Consider the following 20,907-nt stretch of genomic DNA (forward strand, 5'->3'; position numbering starts at 1 on the left):
CCGCGCGATTGGATTGGGGCAGGCACTGTGGTCCACTCACCAGAGGTCTTAGGGTCCCGTGGGGAGTCCCGTGTGGACCCTTGCGGGTGTTGGGCAAGACTCTGCTGGCAAGGTAGCCCGGGGCTCGAGTCTCGAGTCGAGCGGAAGGGACTTGTGCCCCAGATCAGGCCCGGGTAGCCTGCTTCCCTATGTACCGCAGTCTCGAGTTCCGCGCGATTGGATTGGGGCAGGCACTGTGATCCACTCACCAGAGGTCTTAGGGTCCCGTGGGGAGTCCCGTGTGGACCCTTGCGGGTGTTGGGCAAGACTCTGCTGGCAAGGTAGCCCGGGGCTCGAGTCTCGAGTCGAGCGGAAGGGACTTGTGCCCCAGATCAGGCCCGGGTAGCCTGCTTCCCTATGTACCGCAGTCTCGAGTTCCGCGCGATTGGATTGGGGCAGGCACTGTGATCCACTCACCAGAGGTCTTAGGGTCCCGTGGGGAGTCCTGTGTGGACCCTTGCGGGTGTTGGGCAAGACTCTGCTGGCAAGGTAGCCCGGGGCTCGAGTCTCGACGGGGATTGACTTCTTTTTAGTACTTAATTTGAGATATTCAGTTTTCTTGGTTGTTGCGAATATATTGCCAGGAATTGTGCAGACTATGTCCTCATTTACCAACACAATCCATGACTATAGCATTGAAACCATCTCAAGCCATGCTTGACTGGTTGGTCATGTTCCACATTTTAGAAATTTCCAGTGGTCAGATTGCCCAGGAAACGTCAGCATATTTTTTGTTCTGCAGAACAGCACTTAACATTGAGAAATCTTGTCATTTTATAATTTCACTTCTTCTTCATGAAAATGTATCACACATGCACACATGCACACATGCACGTGTACATGCACGTGCGCACGTGCGCACACACACACAAACACACACACACACACACACACACACTTCAAATAATGGCTGTTATTCTCTGAAAGACATAAATGTTTATAAATAAAATAAAAATATATAAAAAGAGCATTTAAATTGAGCTGTGATCTTTTTTTTTTTTCAAGAAAAGTAACCTTTTCTTTGTGGGGGGTGAGGTTAAAACAGAGTCTGGGTATGCAGAGCACCTTAGCCTTGAATTTATAATTCTCATTCAGCCTCTTGAGTGCTTTATTGCATGCATGCACCAGAACACCCGACTCTTCCCTTTTTATAATGTATTTCTCCCTCCAGCATCCTATTTTATTTGAATTTAAAAGTGACATACCAAGATACTTGATCTCTATTGCCACCCTTACCCAACCATTCTCAATGCATATTTTGGTTCCATGAACCTTATTCAATCTGCTAGCGGAAAGAACATAGGCCTGATTGCTAGAAAATGGAGATTTAATGTTGACATATCCATCCATCAACTATGGAACCTTTGCTTATCAATCATCTTTCCTTGGATAGTTTTCTTATCAACAAGCTTAGGACTAAAATGTCATTGTGCTGTTGTTGAGGGAGTAGCTGAGGTGTATGTAAAATGTTTGGCAAAGTAGTAGGCATTCATTAAATGTTTGCTATTTCTGTTTATTAGCATTTGCCTTCGGTGATGTGCTTTACATCCGTGATAACAACAGCCAATTCAGTCCAAAACATGAGCTCATGTCTCCATGCATTACCTAGACAGGGAGGGTTGTAACTGATTGACATATTTAGAACAACCTTCTTGATAAAATACAGTATCTTTGCTAGTTGGATTCACTCTTTAATGACAAGTTCAATAACAAAGACACAGGGAAAGCTCACTGATTTCAGCATCAAAGCAAGCTTTAATAGTTATTTCTAAAAGTTATCTCTAGATCATCTTCTCCCACTCACCAGACTGTTCATATACAATGGCTGCAAGTATTCAAATTCCATAAACATGATATTGCAAAAGCGGGGAAAAAATAAGAAAAATCATTTCTAGCCTTATTTTCTCATTTTAGATTTGTTGCTAATGACAGATCTCAGTATCTGTTACTAAATTCTAAGAACTAAGTACAGAAAGAGCTGTGCTGGCAGCTGGCAGCTGGTGGCTGTGAGCTGGGGGCTTGGGAGCAAAAAGAAGGAAGTTCTCAAACAACAAGCACATGTGCACTCATTTTCCATCTCATAACCAGAATAACTCAGGATAGATCTCTATTTTGGGAACTATGTTGATATCAACCCTAGCCTGCTTATGGGATTCTTTTTCTCCTCCTGGGTTGCCTCATCCAGCCTTGATATGAGGGTTTGTGCCTAGTCTTATTGCATCTTGTTATGCTGTGTTCTCTGGGAGGTCTGCTCTTTTTTTTTTTTTTGAAGGGAAACAGAGGAACAATGGATCTGGGGAAGAGGAGGTGTGGAGGCAGGGCTGGGAGAGGGAGAGGGGCCAGTCTGCAGTCTGGATCTATTGTCTGCAAGAAAAATAAAGACAAGGAAAACCCCAGAAAACTGGAGAAGGATTCTTGTAGCAACAAACAGACTCATTACCACTTTTGTTAGAACACGGTGTTTTCAGAGTCCTTGTAACTGAGATCAAACTTTGCCACAAATAGTTAAAATTGACTCATTAATTATACCAAACAAATGTATGTTGAATGAATGACCTAATGCCTAGGGTGCAACACGAAGGTCTGTCTGGACCTTTGTCCCAGGGCAACAATTCTCCTGGTACCATGTGCACATCTAGGAAGGCCTTATTTACCAGAACCAGCCTTGAGTGCTCTAAGGATGCTAAGCGAACAAGAGCATAGCAGGAACATAAGGAGAATCTGAGCTCTCCCTTCGTCTAGTCCCTTCAAAATCTTCATACAATAGCAAAATTTGTGATCAGAACTAAAACTATGCAATGCAATATGAAGTCAAAACAAGATGAGCGCATGCGTCCTTTAGTTACATGTGATACATATCAAGTAGCAATGGAGGCCGAATCCTAACCACCATGAGACCCTTTGCCTCTGACACTTCCCTTGTGAGTGTGGTGCTTTCCTTTCTCTCCTGTTGGCTTCACCACTTTCTCTCCATCAAGGCCTCTGCTCTCTACTCTTCCTTCCTCATTACCAAAGCTGAATAGTTATAAGTCTTTGTATTCCTGGGGGGGGGGGGGCAGTCAGAAATGCTTTTAGTTCCCAGAAAGAGGAGTAGTTTTCTCTTTTTTTTTTTTTTTTTCACATGTGACTAGTCTAGCAGTCATCTAGACTCTGTCTTGCATTTCTGGATGCCCATAAAATATCGGATGTGATTTTACTCTTAACCCAGTTATTTGGGGATTACAGTTTCTAAAATTTATATTTTAGGAAGATGGTGATGCTGGTACTAGTGGTGATGAAAATGCTGCAATTAAAAAAAAAAAAACAAGTTATTGTCTATGCACATAAGATCTATTTGTATAGGTATTTAAGCCAAAGAAGAAATGGATTCTAAGCAGGATATGTATTATCATGTATACATTTCTTAGAATTCAGTTCAAAGTTTGGCTGGAGCAGATCATTTCTGTCAGTAAATAAATGTGTTCTTCTTTTTCAGCTTACAGACTGGAACTAGAAGTGTTAGCCACCATCATCATAGGAGAATAGGTCTCTGAATTCATGCCTCCTCCCTTCAAATGACAGTTGGATGAATACCAGTAGAATGGCCTGACTCTCCCTATTGGTTCATATCTTTCTCTCTACTCCCAGGGGAATCAGGATACTTTGGTGTGTAAAAGAAACAGAAGGGTAATTCTGTCTCTGGCCATACATTCCATTATGATATAGTTCTGAATGTTTGCATCTATTTGTTCAATCATTCATTCATTCATTCAATAAACTGACCTTGAACACCAATTCTGCCAAACACCATGGTAAATGTAGAGTGCTACTTTAACTCCAATCAGTCTAATATTTCTTACTAGGAATAATCTCTGACCCAGTTAAACTGTTGTGCTGATAAAACTGGAATATACTTCTGTGCCGATACTGTCATTTAGGAAGTATTAAGTCACCATCAGCATCACTATCTCCTCTATTTAAAAAGTTTCCTTTAGCATGATGCTAAGGTTAAAGAGAAAACAACAGCTAAGAATGATGAGCTCTTCTTTGACTTGCTTTTTTGTTGGTGGATAGTATAAAAACTGAGGCTTGAGACAACCTGGTATTAAAGGTGAAAAGGTGACCACACCCAGAGTCAGATGGCTTAGGTGTGGTTTCAACTTCTGAATTGGAAGGAAGGTGTGGAACTCATTTGAGATCCTATTGTTTATCCTAGAGAGAGTCCCAGAAAATGCTTTTGCCTTACCCTCTTCTGGCATGTCAAAGGGAAATGTGAAACAATGCATAACTATGTATGTAAAAAGTGCTCTGAAACCATGAAGTTCCATGCAATATGACAGATGACTAGTAAGGATCTTTGGAATTCCTTTTAGGGGGCCTGTGTCATTGTGATTTCCTTTCCTCCTTCTCTCCTACAACCAACCAGCATTACTGGGACATTTGGCAGCATACACTGGTTTCCTGGTGAAAGAGCGGAGTTAGAAGTTTTCCTTGTTGAAAATGAAGTGGACTCCACGCGGGCCGGATTCTGAGTTGGAGATGCTCTGTTTACTGAGAGTTTCAGCCAAGGCTTCAGGGCCACACAGGAAAACGCCTATTGTGGTGCTTTGGAGAGAGAAAAGAAAGTTTCAGTCAACATGAGTTGGGCAGCAGCGAGGGTAGTAAATTTCCTGTTCAGTTGAGGCCACTCTATTCCTACTTTTTTCCACAAGGGACAAAAATGTTCAATTTACTCACAAGGAGCAGGCTCGACTGAGTATAGAGACGGCTGGCAAACTCAAATGGAGTTAACATCCCCAGAAAATGAAACCCAAGCAGGGGTTTGGAAATTTCTTCCACAGAGGTATCATGGTAGTGGCTGATTTTGTGTGTCAACTTGATACAAGCTGGAGTTATCACAGAGAAAGGAGCCTCCCTTGAGGAAATGCTTTCATGAGATCCAGCTGTAAGGCATTTTCTCAACTAGTGATCAAGGGGGAAGGGCACAGCCCATTGTGGGTGGTGCCATCCCTGAGCTGGTAGTCCTGGGTTCCATAAGAAAGCAAGCTGAACCTAGTAAGCAGCACCCTCCATGGCCTCTGCATCAGCTCCTGCTTCCTGCCCTGTGTGAGTTCTTGTCCTGACTTCCTTTGCTGATGAACAGCAATGTAGAAATGTAAGCTGAATAAACCCTTTCCTCCCCAACTGCTTCTTGGTCATGATGTTTGTGCAGGAATAGAAACCCTGACTAAGACACGTGGCTAATAAGCGAAGCTAAAGTGTACTTTTCCTGTTGAACTCGAGCCCCCCAAATCTTTCTAGTATTTTCAAATCAGTAACACACCCCTCAACTCTGACAGCAGCTTCATCCTCTGAAGTCTTACAGTGGAAATCCTTGTTTTCTAAAATGCGGTCCCATGCCATCTTAAAAAGCTTCATGTTTTTAGTAATGCAGGTTTCTGGGCCCCACCTCAGACCTAATAAATGTAATTTTATATGTCTATATGTAATAACATAGCAAGGTAATTTACGTGTTCATTAAAGTGTACAAAGCAATGATTCAAGTAAAGTAGGCATATCAGACCTGGGGCCAATGGGCCACATACATCTAAGAATAGCTATGCATGCAGCCCGACATATTTGTTGAGCACATCGTGTTTCAAAGACAAGTCAATGTGTTTGCCACATCTATTTGAAAAGATATATTTAGAGTAAGATAATGAGTTTCTCATGTGTTCTATGTGAGAGGGGGATTTCCTCAGGGTTTCATGATGGCTAAAACTGTAGTGACAATAGAAAGACACCATGTCATCTGTCAACTTATGATTTTAGACTCAGACACTTGATCTGAAAGTGAAGGTATAATAGTCTTAATAGTAAGCATAAGCTGTACTCATTATTGAAAATCAATATATAAAATAGTGACATTTGGACAACTAAAGAAGAGAAATGCTATGAATTTGACAGAATTACTCTCCATGTGATTTTGCTATGACTTAAAGGTTATTTCTAAAAGTCAGAGCTATCAGACATCTGTTGGATAAGAATTCAACCCCATCACAGCAATATGGAAATGTTAATGGTAACTTTTAGACTACAAAGTACAGTCAGTGCTCGGGAACTGCTGCTTTAGGCAGACCACAAGCTTCAAGAACACTTGAAAGGAGGACTTCTTACTTAGGGTGTTCACTTGCAATGGTCTTGAACTCGTTATCCCAGTTGGGCCGTCCATACAGAGTCTTCTGTTTTAGGCCTGTGATCACATCTTTCTCCTCATCATGGTGCACAGCAAAGTGATTGGCCTATAGCAAAGTATATACATTCAGAAAAAAAGAGACATGGTATATCACATTTCACAAATCAAGCTCTTAGTACTTAACACACACAGAAACACACACACACTTTATGATGGTAGGAGATGATATTCTTCAGGAAGAAAGGGGATAGAAGGGTCCTCTGTACCCATCTGCTATCAAGATAATATACTAGACATGTGGGTATCAATAAGTCAGTTCCTTATGAGATGTATGGCATAGTCAATAGTAACTCCCTTTACAGAATGTGACTTTGTAAAAAGCTTTATAAAAGTTCGGGTGTTGAGAAAGAGACCATTTGAAGCAAGACTGCATTAAAAAGAAAATCCTTCTTTTACAATCCAAATAAGGCCAGCCTAAATGAAAAGGTAACGGAATTATAACACAAACTAAGATGAAATGACAAAATGAGAAGAAGAACTGTCCCCAGAATGAGATGTGCTTTTTGTATACACCAAAAGCTTGGCTCCTAGAGGCAGGTGCCTACAGGACCTTCACTGCTGGGCCAGTTAGTGTAGGCAGTGGATTAGAACATTTAAGAGGAGATGATTTCAAGGCTGTGACAGGAAATTGCCAACTGCTTGTAGCTCATTTTCAAGAGTTGGCCTTCCGTTACTGGATCAAAAGGCAATCAGCCCCAGCCTCTAGGTAAATGATCCAGCCATGCAGCTGCCTGTGACTCCTGGCAGGGTTCAAGATGAATCAGTGGGCAGGGCTTTGAACACCTACGTAGTCAAAGGGAAACTGATGACAGTCAGTCAATGAACTCTTCTTTCCTAGTCCTAAGCTCACAAAACTAAGAGGTAAACCGATGGTCATAAATACAGGCAGTCATTATTCCTCCCTGTCTTAGACATAGCCTGACCTCAAGGTCACATAGAGCAAATGTTAGCTGACTACTAAGCTAAACCAAATAATACGAAAGTTATCTATTTCATCCTTGGTTGACGCAAAAGTGTGAAATTCTGCTTTTCCCCCAAGGGCCATATCACCCTTTAAGAAAGGCAAATTCATACTACAGGGAACCTGTACTAGTTTCCTTCCTTGTCTCTGTCACAAAGTATTACGATAAAATCTTTAGGAGAGAAGGGGTTTTTCTGGCTCACAATTGCAGGTTACAGTCTGTCATTGTGGAGAAGTCAAGACAGCAGGAACTTGAAACAGCTAGTCGTATCCACAGTCAGGAGGAGGAGGAAGCAAATGCAGCTTGCTTTCTGCTTCTATCTAAGCTTTCTTCTGTCCTATTTAGTTAAGGTTCCCCTCCCAGGGACTGGCGCCACCTACTGATCTCCCCATATCAGTTAGCAACTAAGACAATAGCATGCTCTGGACAGATATGCCTATAAGCCAGTTCGATATAAATATTTAATTAATTGAAACTCTCTTCCCAGACTGACATTTATAACTAACCATATCGGCCCCAATGAGGCTTCATACAGCATTTCTTAACCTTGTCAATTATAAGGTTAAACTGCTAAATGATCTTGGTGGGAGACTATATTGCATTCAGTTGAAGACAAGTGGCTTATTTTAGTGGTCTCCAAATATTTTTCAGGACACATATTCATATAAATATCTGCATATATACTATATATCCAACTTTCTTCATCATATATGTTGACTTATTTGTTACTAATAGCCACAGACTGCTGGAAATTGCTGAGTGCATTTGGACTCTGTCGTTTACTTGTTGGATGCCTTTATGCAAATAAGCTAATCAGTTCTAGACTTTTATTCCTTGTCCATAATATTTAGAGAATAATACTTACTTCACCATAGGGTTGCTGAGAACATAAAATTAGACAATATTTGTATAAACACTAAAAACAATACCCGGATCAGGAAGCAGTCTGCAGAGGACTATAGGACCCCAATCCTGTGATAGCCAAATCCATAAGAGCTGAAGTCTCTTACATGTTGTGAATCATATCTAGATTAGCTATGATACCTCAGGCAATGGAAGACCTATGTAACTAGTTGTTAACTAGTTGTTTAGGGAGCAATTCCAAGAAAAAGAAGAATATATGTTTAGTATGGTTACCTTTTCCCCAAATATTTTGATTGGGTTGCTGGAACATATAGATGCAGAGCTTCAAGTATATGGAGAGCTGACTGAATATAAATGTACTGAATACATCATAAGACATACCTAACATATAAATTAAGGACTAAATACAAGATGGGGGATAGACTTTCCTTCCTATTGACGTTTGATGAGTCTTGTCCACCTGACGTGAGATTCCAGCTCTTTGGTGGGAACAATGTCCTAATATCAACATAGGCCCTTTAGTTTGGAATCTAGTCTCAATGGTCTAAATAGCTTATGATGATACTGAGTGACTGTGAGCAGGCTTGGTCACTTGAGCCCATTAGTTGTCCTTGTGTGTGTCGGGGGTGGGGTGGTTGGGAGTAGTATATGGAATTTTCCAAAAAAGTAAAAGAGAAGCCAGCATGCTCTAGACATACTAAGAAAGACCTGAGAACTGGACTCTTGTCCTCACCTGAGATTCATCCCAGCCAGTAAGGTAGATATTGTAGCTGAGGAAGTTGGCATTGTTCCTTTCCTGCATCTGGGTCTCCAGCAGCTGCAGCAGGTCTGCAAACCACTCAAAGGCATGCGTGTCCCTGCACAGCCAGTAGAAGTAGATCTGAAAGAGGACAGGCCACAAGTCAGATTATATCAGCTTCAATGAATGGGTTCCCAATGTTCTAAACTTTTTCATGACACCCAGAATGCCTAGAAACAGTTTTTCAGAAATCTGCAGATGTTTGTCATTGTTTCAAGACAGGGCCTTTAATATAGATTGACCCTAGTTTAAATTCGGGATCCTCCAATTTCTGCTTTTTGAGTGCGGGCATTGTGAGTGTATATTACCAAACTATATGTTCTTCGTAGGCTAATTTACACAAATGTTCTCTGAACTTCAAGCAAGCAGATCAGGAAATAGTTTTCAGGAGCTGCTAGAGAGGTGGTTCATTGGGTAAGACTGCCTTTTGTTCTTTCAGGGCATCAGAGTTCTGTTACCAGCATCTGTGTCAAGTGGCTCACAACTGCCTGTTACTCCTGCTCCAGGGCATCTGATACACTCTTTTCATTTCTAGCTGCACCCCTACATATGCGGTATGTCTGTGTGTGTGCACATACACACACACACACACACACACACACACAAATAAAAATAAATATTTAAAAGTAAATCAATATGTTGATGATTTAGGCTTACAAATATGTAGTCAACCCCCACCTTGTGGCTTGGTAGTTTTTCTCTGCTGGCTGCTGTTGTTTTCCCAGAATCCCTGACTTCCTATGTATCTGCTTTGAGAAAGGCCAAAGGAATAAACACAGTGGCTGCCCACATGATGTCTTTCCTGCCTGGGACTGCCAAAGCCTCCCAAGTTCCTAGGGGCAAAGGTAGTATCAGCAATGCCTTCTTCAGTAGGAAAGAAGGAAATGTGAAGCTGGCGTCGATGACCCTATCAGAACCAATCTTAACAGTTACTAGAATAATTTAAAGTTTACAAGGCATCTTTCCTCAAGTAACATGTAACAGTCCCCTGGAAATTTACCCCCAGGAGATATCCATAAGCAAGTAAAAAGTTCCATGTCCCCTGTCCTATTCTACTAAAAAGCAGTATATTGAAGAGCTGAAAGTAGAGTTAGTATCATTGTATAATGCAGGATGACAAGAAAAAAAAATGTTTTCAGTTTGGCCTGCTGCCACTGTCCTGTAATGCCAAGGGTTCAGGTGTGTAATCACAACTGTTTTGGAGACTGAAGAGAGAGGATCATAAGTTAAAGGCCTGCCTGGGCTGCACGGGAAATGTAAGGCTAGACCAGACAACCTATTGAGTCCCTGGCCCAATATAAAAAGGGAAAGGAGTGTCAAGTTGTATCTTAGTGGTTCAGCATTTGACTAGTGGGTGGAAGGCCCAGGATTCCATACCCAGTCGTGCATTCCTTTCTATTTAAAAATTATGGAAAATGGGGTATTAAATTGTATGTATTTAATGTTTATAAATTTCTAAAAATACATAAATTTCTGAGGGAAAACTAGAAAAGAATATCTAAGGAGAAGGAGGTGTAATTCAGGGGTAGAGCACTTGAGTAGCACACTTGAAGCTTTGGTTGCCACCTTCAGCACTGCTTTGAGTGTGTGTGTGTGTGTGTGTGTGTGTGTGTGTGTGCGCGCGCGTGCATGTGCACGTGTACACATGTGTTCACATATATATGTGCTCATGCATGTGCATACTTAAAGTGTAACTATTGGGTTGGGGTTGTACCTACTTCCTCTTTTTCTCAAATTTTATGAATTTATAATACTGCTAGTCAAACACAGCATATTACTTTTCCTAACAGGTCTGTTTATATATATGCACACTAATGTACCTTCTACTCTCTTGAAGCAAGCCTGCCTCTCTGGAGTCACTTAAACCTTTTCGTCATTTTTCTCATCTCTGAAAGCCTTTCAGAGAGTGATGGCTAGCCCAGACTCTCCAACAAGTAAGAGGTACTTACCTTTTTGAGTTTCAGACTGGTGGCATTATCACAATATTTGTACCAGACAGACTTGAGAATGGAGGCAAAGGGCGTGACTCCAATCCCGGCTCCCACTAACATCACCACCTCATAGCTGAACACATCTTCACTGGCTGTACCAAAGGGTCCATCAACTGCTATCCTGAATGAAAAGGGAAGGGGATGGCTATGGATGTATTGATCTGCACAGCAGAATACCCACCCACTGTTGGAGATGGGCACTATGCTGACTCTATGCATAGGAAATCCCCATAAAATGGCTTTCATGGAAGTCATTTAATGCCACCACTGAGGTTGAAAGTAAGAATATGAATGATTAGCTAACTGAAAATCTTTGCTAGGTTACCATGGATTTTTTTTTCTTTTTCTTTCTCTTCTTTCCCTCTATACACAACACATATGCCTCTTTAGATTTATTTAATTTTATCATGTGCATGTGTGTGTTTTGTCTGCATGTATGTCTGTGCACCATGTACATGCCTGGTGCTCATACAGGCTATAAAAGGATGTTAGGTCCCCTGGAATGGGAGTTACATATAGTTGTGAGTGCTCAGACTTGACTCAGGTCTTCTGGATGAACAGTTAATGCTCTGAGCCTTTTCTCCAGCTCACATGTCTCTCTTGTTATGAAAGATCTTTTGTCTTGTGTTGTTGTCGATGTTGTATGTATGTATGCACATGCCAAAGAGTATATGATATCAGAGGACAACTTTCGGGAGTTTTTCTCCTTCAACCATGGGATCTTGGGGGGGGCAAGGGTTGCACTCAGGACATCTGGTCTGCACAGTAAGCTCTTACTGATCAAGGCATTTGTTTGCTTGCTTGCTTGCTTGCTTGCTTGCTTGCTTGTTTGAACTGAGATTTCTTGTATCCCAGGATAGCCTCCATCTTCCTTCCTTCCTTCCTTTCTTCCTTTCTTCCTTCCTTCCTTTCTTTCTTTCTTTCTTTCTTTCTTTCTTTCTTTCTTTCTTTCTTTCTTTCTTTCTTTCTTTCTTTCTTCCTTCCTTCCTTCCTTCCTTCCTTCCTTTCTTTCTTTCTTTCTTTCTTTCTTTCTTTCTTTCTTTCTATTCAGAGTATCAGACAATTTATTCTGAGGGTTAAGAAGATGAATAAATTGTACAGAAACAAGGTTAATCCACACATGGAGGACAAGCCTCACATTGAAGACAACCAGCATAGAGCAAAAACATGTTATTTTTCATAGAGATAAACAACAGCCAGTTGTAATGAATAATCTCAAGTAAACTCACTCCTATCTCTACACCTGAGAGAAGCAGGAAAGCACAACCCAAGAACAATTCTGTTTTTTAAAGTTCTATGTCCACAAGACTTGTGTCTTGGTTTCTTTTTTTTAATTTAAATAACCATTTTATTGAATATAATAGGTGATTTAAATTACTACTTGAAAATTAATTTGCATAAATACCACCAAGATTACAAAAATATTTATAATCTTTGTACAATTAAAATTGCTAAATCCACAAAAATAATTTCTTAATGGTGAGTTAAGGCTATCCTAATTAAAGATATAATAAAGGGAACTGAATCTAGAGCCTCACCCATGCTAGGCAACTACCCTACCCTTGAAGACTGTTTTTTTTTTTTAGAGATCTCTTCATGTTTCTATCTAGTCAATGAGAGCTTTGAACTCCTGATTCTCCTGCTTCTGCTTCCCCTGGGAAGGACAATCGACATTTGAAATTCCTAATTGCATTACTTAGCTTCTACTGAGTCCCTGACATGATTGTTAAAATGACACCATTTGTTTGTGTTAGGAAACTGGAGAGAAAGATGCAAAGCAAATAGTCTACTCAAATAAATGATATCATTTAAAATTTAAGAATTTTTGTCTCTCTGAAAAAGTTAACATAATTTGGCCTTGACCTTTACATATTTAAAGAAAGTTGGGGGTATTGCTAATATTTTATCTCAATACTTTATAGTGCACCCAAGATATGTATAAACATACCACATGCAACTGTGAACACGGAGAAACACCCATATATTTTTTTGAACCACTGTATTTTGTTACTCAGAAGATCATGTGGTAAGATATGGGGGAATCACAACTATTTGGCCATTTCTCCTAAATGCATACACATTTGCAATGTGTCCCAAACTTACTTAGGTAGTTTCCAGGCATCTTGGAACTCCTGCTTATCACAGCCACAAGCATTGAATAGCCCCTCCGTCCAGTCTCCCACAATACGGATATGGATGCTAAAAAAGTCTTCCTCAGGAGCAGAGGTCAGTGTGAATGGGTGCCATTCTAACTTGGATACCTTGGGGCACTTGACAAAAATGTACTGTCCCACCTCCATCTTGAATCCCTTCTTCTTCATCTGAAGCTCAATGGTTTTGAAAGGGTGGGTGACCACCTGTAGAATAAAACACAACCCTGGAAATTGCATGTCCACAAAACATTTGAACTTTCGGGGTCCATATGGATAAAGTATTTAGTTAAGATGCCTTGCCTGTGCTTTTTTATTTTGGGACCAACACAGAAGGTCCATCAGCAAATGTATCTGTCATTTGGGATTTGTCCCCAATTGTAGCTGATGGCTAACCATGGACTGAGGAATGGACACAAAGTCCTAGTATTCTCCCTTCAACCTGAGACAACTCCAACACTGCCTTTTAGGATCAGCTGACACTGCAATTGCAACCACACTGTGGCCCAGGCCTGTCCTTCTCTCTTCCTCATTCTTTCTTTCTTAATATTTTTAATGTTTTTTTTTCTTGTTTGTTTTGAGACATGGTTTCTGTATGCAGCCCAGGGTAGCCAGAAACTTGTGATGTAGCCTAAGCTGGTCTTGAAGTCTTGCTCTCCTACCTCAACTTCCTGGTTACTGAGATCATGGGAATGTGCTACCACATCTGGTTTTCTTTCCTTATGAGTACAGCCCCTGAGAATAAGCTCCTAAGAAGCATTTGCATACAGTTCTCTGTTTCAGTCTTTGTCAGGAAATGGAAACTATCAATCTGTTGTGATCTCTCTCTCTGTCTCTCTCAAGCTAAAGAAAGGACAAAAATAGAAAAAAAAAGTCTCCTTTTCACTCTGTCTCCCCAGGTCATGAGAGAGGACACAGGCATCTAGATGAAATGTGGACCTTTCACTGACCAGGTAGATTGCAACCGCCCCAAAAGGAGGCTAGCCATGCTCCGCTGTTCTGAATCACACTTAAATAAAGCCCGATTCCACGTATTGTTTCTACATTTCTCCTCACTTGAGGGAGAGCACCATCCATCTTTCACCAAGCCAGTTATCATATTTATCCTCCATATACACAAATGACCACAGACAATCTATTTAAATGGAGTAGAAGGAGACAATGGGTGCTCTCAGGCACTGACTTCCAGTCAAATAGGATGAATAGGTTCTGGTGTCCTGGTAGACAGTAGTTATGGTACATATGGTGAATACTCTGTTTTCTATTTTAAGGCTTTTTAGAAGACTTTGACTTTTTTTGTACCATCGTGGTCATACATGTCTGAGTTGAAAGATGTACTACTCCTTCACTTGATTGTACAAGTATCACATAGGAGAACACTACATTGTAGCCTTTAAACACAAGACAATTCTGAGCTAACTGAAAATGAAATGGAGCTTCAAACTAACTCAAAGGTCAGATACTGTTCCTGAGAAGATGCCTACAAGATCAAGAAGAATTTCAGAGGGATGAATACAGACAAGCCAAAGTTCATCAAAGGATGGAAGGTTACGGAGAACTGAAGCAATTGAGTAGACTGAAGAAGTGTGGTCCTTCCTATTAATACAAGTTACTAGTGAGGCTATAGCTAATTGGCAGATCAGATGTTTAGCATACGTGATGCCTGAGTTTGACACCTAGCACCACCAAAATAAATGGAAAACATTTTAAAACCTGGGATTTCAATGTGTCTCATAGGACAAGGCTGCAAACACCTTCCTCTTCCTCTTCTCTGAGTCAAGCAATTAGAAAGCATCATTTTGAATAGAGAAAAGTCTGTTGAAATTTGTTCACCATGTTGTAATTTTTGTGGTAAAACAAATTTGCACATGTTGCAATTTCTTATGATAAGCACAAAGAGGATTTAACTAAATAAGATATACTAAGAGACTCACGGGCATATTGTTGGACAACCCCTGTTTCTTGTATTTACATGAGGAGGAGAAAGTAAACATTTATTTTCTTCAGAAGATAACAAATTTGCCCTAGAAATAATATTTGTCTGGTTTTGTCATGTCTTATTTATGAAAAAAAATCATGACTAGGCTTTAAAAGAAATAAAATAGTAGAAATAGCATAAAAGAAGAGGGGCTGCACACCCGTACATGGCAAGTCTGCCAGTGGCAGCAGGACTAGCTCTGCTGGGACTCTCCATAGGTAGCAACCAAAAGCATTCTGTGTGGAGGACATAGGGTAATTTAGTGTCTTGCAAAAAATAAACTATAATACTTTTTGTAAATAACTTCTCAAGTGAATGGAATTAAATTTTATTTAACAAAATCATCTTGTTGGGTGTTTACTGAAACTACAACAAGGAACTCTTCTGTCTATCACTTATCTATCTTCCTATGCATCTATCAGAAGAGTCTAATTGTATATCATTCTCTTTAGTTTGTAATGATAAGCAAAACATGGGAGAATGGAGAAAAATCACTCCAGACTTGGAGTTCGGAGAGGAAGTGCATGGTGTAGCTTATATATTAATCTGCTTGATACTTTGGACACTGCAGCTCTAATATACAGTGATCACATAAAAGAATAGAAGGAACTAGAAAGTTTCAGCATCCTATGGTTACTTGGTGGGTTGGTTTTTTTTTTTTTTGGACAAAATATTTTTGTCTCACTAACACATAATGTGTGTGTATGAGAGAGAGAATCCTAGAAAGTGATACCTTTAGTGTCCCTCTTAAAGATGAATCCATTTCATCATTAAGTGCATTAAAATCAACTGATTAATTATAGGACTTCTCTCTGTTTTCAGTTTAATAAAAAGAATGTGGCTAAGTGACCTTTCAAAGAAACAGTATAGAGAACTCGGGGAGAGTTGCCCAAGTGGTAAGTGAATTCCACATCAGTGAATACCTTGGTGATGACCACCTTTTGCTGAGATCGCCAAAACCGAACCAACCTCTCACAAAGGTACAGGAACATAGGACCCACTATCCATTTCCAAGTCTGTAATCACATCAAATAGAAAAAGGAGTAGTGTTAAGGGGGTGGTGACAGCTCGTGAGAGACTCAGCAGGAGCAAACATTTTACAAGCCAGGTTAACCTTTATAAGCTTGCTGAAGCATTTACTACTGATAAGAATTTTTTATAAGAGAGTCTATATGAAAATATCAAAAGTTAAGGTGAACTGCTAATCCAATAAAACAGCCACATTGGGGTTATATATTATATAATCTGCATCTGGAGTGTAAAACTTTTCTAAGAGGAACCTCCTGCAAGAACGAGAGTTCCTCTCAGTGTCAACACATGAACTTGGACTGAGCCTACAACAAAGCAAGAAAGGCTTCAGAATGTGTCATTTCAGCAACATGATATCTTTAATGAAACAATGCAATTTTTCTCTCTGTCATTGAGTCTGAGATTAATCTTTTGCAAGATGACAAATGTTGTGCAAGACCTCTATATGTCTTCAATATGCTGGTAAATTCTAGGAACTATGCAATGCTTTTGCTGCAGAGAACACACATAAAAACTCTAAGACTTCTCTCTGAGTCTTGGGACAGAATATGGAAATTGCTTCATAGAGTTGTAGGCTCTCTATAAACATTTAGGCCCAACAGATCTATCCAGTTTGACCAGTTGGATTCCTAACCTAATATCTCAAGTACCAAAAGTGTAAAAGATAACATCATCTAAATGGACTCTGAGGTAGAGTATAAGAGCATGTTTCCCACATGTCCTGGTTTGGTTTGCTTTTGGTGGTGCTTGCTTGCTTCTTCTCAACTTGACACATGCTAGAGTTATCTTAGAAGAAGAACTTCAACTGAGAAAATGCTTCTAGCCAATTCATCCAGTTGACAAAAGTATATAGAACATCCTAATGGACAACACTTGTACCTGTTTCTTGAGACTAATAGTAATAGTATTATAATAGAAGCAATGCAAATACATACCATAGGAGGGTTTCCAGCGAACTTTGGTACTGGGCACTCCTTTATTTTTCCCCATTCTTCGATTTTGTCTGCACAGATATCTAAATTATGCTCTTCCAAACTCTCCGCAGTCTGTCCACGTACAATTCGTCTGGTAAATTAAAAAAAATAATCTACATCACTTAATAACAAGACAGTCAGCTGCTTGAGTATTTTAGACTTTTGGGATCTACGGCTTCATGTATGCTAGGCAAGCACTCCAACAATGGCCTATATCCTCAACACTGATTGTGCACATATCGCAAATATCTTCATGTGAGCCCTGCGCTTTTTAACCAGTAACACCCCTTATAAGTAAGTCAGGGAAGGAAATGAGAACATGTAATCTTGAACAATAGAACACTGTGCAGATGGTACAAAGACCTTTGGCACGTAACATTATAGAGTGTGGCTTTGGTTACCAACATGTACCTTGTTAAAGAGAGAATGTGCTTCTTTTCTATTGTCATTTCTGTGTATAAAAAAAAACAGGACCTAGAAAAATGATATCTCTAACAGTCTGATTGTTAACCCAGGAGGTGACATTGTGAAAATTGGAAGAGGTTTCTCTGTCTGTAAAGATATTCCTACAAGCAACTCATGTGGCCAGCAGAAAGTAGACTACCTTTCATCTTTTAGACAGACATTAGTAGATACTGAACAACACATACAACCATACAGAGTGGGTCTGAGGTAACAGAGTGCTTTATTTGTAGATCCCTGACTTCTGTAGGCCAGGCATGATGCATACCTGTAACTCCTACATGCTAAGGCAGAATGTGAATTGGAGGATTCCAAGGCAGCCTCGTCTCCATAATGAGATTACATCTGAAAAATGTTTTCAAAATGATATCTTTCCAGGAAAATTTGACCATTCTCACAGATATGAGTGAGCACCAGTACTATATTCCTCAAAGTGCATAGAGCCTATTTAGTTTAACTCAATAATTATCAAATAAGCTGATGTTAGAATATTAGGCAATTCTGGGTTAGTACAAAATGGAGTAAGTTATTGTAAAGACTGCAAATGAGATGGTCATCAGAATATATTGATAGATGAGACATGGACATCCATTTTTAAACTTCAATTGGAATACCTATAATTTAATATATCATTTAGTATGTTCTGAGAATGGTTTAATTCAAGGCCATGACCCATTCTCCATCCTTATATAAAACAGGGTCTCATTAAGTAGCCCTGGCTGGCTAGGAACTCACTGTGTAAACTAATTCCTTCCCATTCCTAGGTCTCTTTGAAGAGACTGTCCTTGTATGAGCACTTATTTTGAGTTGGCATGAGGAAAACTACTGTCCACCAATTGTCTTAGTTAACCTCTGGAATAATCTTGAGAAGCAAGTATTCTTTTGCAATTTTACATCAGGGTACCAACGCAGCGTGATCTGTTGAAAATAATGCTGTTTTGGCCCAGATAGCCTTGACCTCAAATCTCAATTCTACACATTCATACTTTGGTAGTCTTGGTAAAAAATTAACTTTTTAAAAATTTTTAGCTTCAGTTATTCCATCTGCAATACAGGTATATTTCTTCATAAAATGGTGAATTCAGTGCTCAGTGGACATGGCTTGGGAAACACATCAATTACAAAGCAGGAGTCTGAGAAATAGTAACTACAAAGGGTCTTGATTTCCTGATTCATTTGGAGACTAAACTGGAAGCAGTGGGACTAGTGAAGGGGGCAGGGGAAGGCATGCTTTCTCCTTTGAAGGATTCTCTGAGAGAACTGGATTGAGAGCATCGTACAGGGAAAGACACTCGGTTGCTCTAGGAGACTCGGGAGGCCCTCCGTTCTTACAGACTTCTCAGTGCTTAGAAAGAGTTTCACAGAGGTGCAAATCAGGAAGTAGATGAAGAACACACAGTGAAGTTGGCCACAGTTGTTTTTCCTCATCCTTCCTCTTTTCGCTCTCCAGACTTGGTCACCTGTAGGTTACTTGGCTTGAGCTTTCCATACTCTCTTTCCTCCCTCTGCCTTCCTGGAACTCTATACCCATGATGGAATGTTCCTGACCTTGGCTTGTATGGGCAGGTGGTGGGAAAGAGTAGAAAAATGAAACGATATTAAAGCAGAATTTTTTTTGAGCATAAAGTCAAGAACTGTTTGTCCTTATGAGAGTTTTCACCATAGCCCACTCGAAACCACCTGTTCTCTAGGCTACTCACCAGCCTGGAGTGGTTTGGCCCACATTTTACCATTTTTAGCTTTTGGTTCCACATCTACACATGAGAGGGTTAAAAGAAACATTGAATGTCAACTTCTTAGCACCTGACATAACGCTTGGTAGAAGTTAATTACTTTTTATCATATTTGAAATTTTGAAGGCAATGCCCATGTATTTTTCTAGCTAGTGTTCCTCCCTAATTCCTGAAGTAGATTCTCTTATCCAGTAGGAAACTGGTAACGATTATTGGCTTAAATAAAAATCACTTGGACATAAGGAAACTAATTCAGCTGATTAATCACTAACTCCTCTACTTTGGGATTTTTGCCTAACCTACTCACGATTTATCCATAGTAAGCAATGTGGTGGGCATGCAAGACCAAACCAATGTTTTCAATAAGGTATGGCCATGCAGAGAGTAGACTACCTTTCTTCTCTTTAGGCAGAAATATAGTGGACAATCCACACAAACGGTGGCCTTGAGATGAACCATAGCCAGTGTACTTTATATAGGAGGTATATATTTCAAGCTTATTTTAAATTGCTCATAATGAATTTGATGGGTACAGCAAGAAAGCAAATACCATTGCTGTTTTTGTGGGGATTTTTTTTCTGACCTCAGATGTTCTCTGCTATGCCTTTCCTTGGTCAATACATCTAGAAAGTGAACACAAAGTATTTGGCATTGGAGTTAGAAAACTCACTCAGCTCCATGGATGGCAAGGCCGATGAAGAAGATCACAAAGAGATGGTGTGTATACCAGAACACTTCAAAATAAGACCTCCGAATGGTTTTGGTAGAGGATGTGATAATCAATATGAGACACAGTGTGATGACAATTCCTGTGATCCCAGCCAACCGAGTCACGGCCACATACAGGCCCCCTTCAGGGTTCTGGAAAATAGAAACACACAGGCTCAGAACTGCTGGAGCATCCAGTTTAAAGCTGTTTATATAAGGCATTTTCTGTGCCTTTGGTGGCTGTAGTCACATCTCTCAGATCTGGTGTTGAGATTTTCAAATTTAAACTGTCTCACATTATTGGAGAATCACAGATAAATAGATAAAGAAGAAGACTCAAATGATTGTAGTGGAATTGAACTACAGGGAACTGACTTACTAAAAGATATCTTCAAAGTGTCTCCTGCTCTATCTCTTTGATTTGGAAAGGCTACAGAACATAGCTGGCCAATGAATTCTGATTACAGCTGCCACCTGAGGCTGGGTTCATTATGAGTAGACCCTTAGATGAGAGTTTGGAGACAAATGACTTAGGGAGGGTGTTCTAAAAGAAACTTGTCAGTGAAGAGGAACAGGTCAGAGGAGATGAAACACACACAATATCTCACAGGGACAGCTTGAACTTGACTTTATAGGCTGGGATGTATAGAGATGCACAGGGTAAGGGCGAAGATGTCCCTGTCCCAAGCCTCGTGAGATTGCCCCCATCTTTTTTGTCTCCAATCTCAAAGGATTCTATTGAATGAAGATGAGAAAATGTCATCCACTCAGACATAGAGGAATCAATCTGAGAGTTAAGTTACATGTCACAGTTGGTACTAACTAAAGGAAAAGGAGCTGCATGCCAAAGCCTGCACTCATCGGTTATTTGCCAAAAGCTTCTCAGGGAGCAGTAATTATCCAGATGCTTTCCGATCTCATCCTTGTACAAAGAGATGCTGGGAGCCTCAAGGCAGTCCTTAGAAGAGGAGAGGGATTACGTGAATAAAAAGGAAAACATTCTG

General features: G+C 40.1%; 1 protein-coding gene across 2 annotated transcripts in view; it reads right to left on the reverse strand.

The window, feature by feature from the left end:
- Positions 1 to 1,531: 1,531 nt before the first annotated feature.
- Positions 1,532 to 20,907, reverse strand: part of Cybb (cytochrome b-245, beta polypeptide) — a 52,515-nt gene continuing 33,139 nt past the window's right edge. Inside the window, exons 7-14 of one of the 2 annotated variants that reach the window (XM_006527565.3) lie at positions 19,866 to 20,056; positions 16,962 to 17,091; positions 15,921 to 16,013; positions 12,973 to 13,226; positions 10,828 to 10,990; positions 8,813 to 8,959; positions 6,175 to 6,299; positions 1,532 to 4,623 (exon numbers count right to left, since the gene is read on the reverse strand). In XM_006527565.3, the coding sequence (XP_006527628.1) occupies positions 4,497 to 4,623; positions 6,175 to 6,299; positions 8,813 to 8,959; positions 10,828 to 10,990; positions 12,973 to 13,226; positions 15,921 to 16,013; positions 16,962 to 17,091; positions 19,866 to 20,056 (1,230 nt within the window). In that variant the 3' untranslated portion in view covers positions 1,532 to 4,496. The remainder of the gene's footprint in view (positions 4,624 to 6,174; positions 6,300 to 8,812; positions 8,960 to 10,827; positions 10,991 to 12,972; positions 13,227 to 15,920; positions 16,014 to 16,961; positions 17,092 to 19,865; positions 20,057 to 20,907) is intronic. The other variant, NM_007807.5, reaches the window with a different exon arrangement.

Source organism: Mus musculus, chromosome X (assembly GCF_000001635.26).
Source record: "Mus musculus strain C57BL/6J chromosome X, GRCm38.p6 C57BL/6J".
Taxonomy (NCBI): Eukaryota; Metazoa; Chordata; class Mammalia; order Rodentia; family Muridae; genus Mus; species Mus musculus.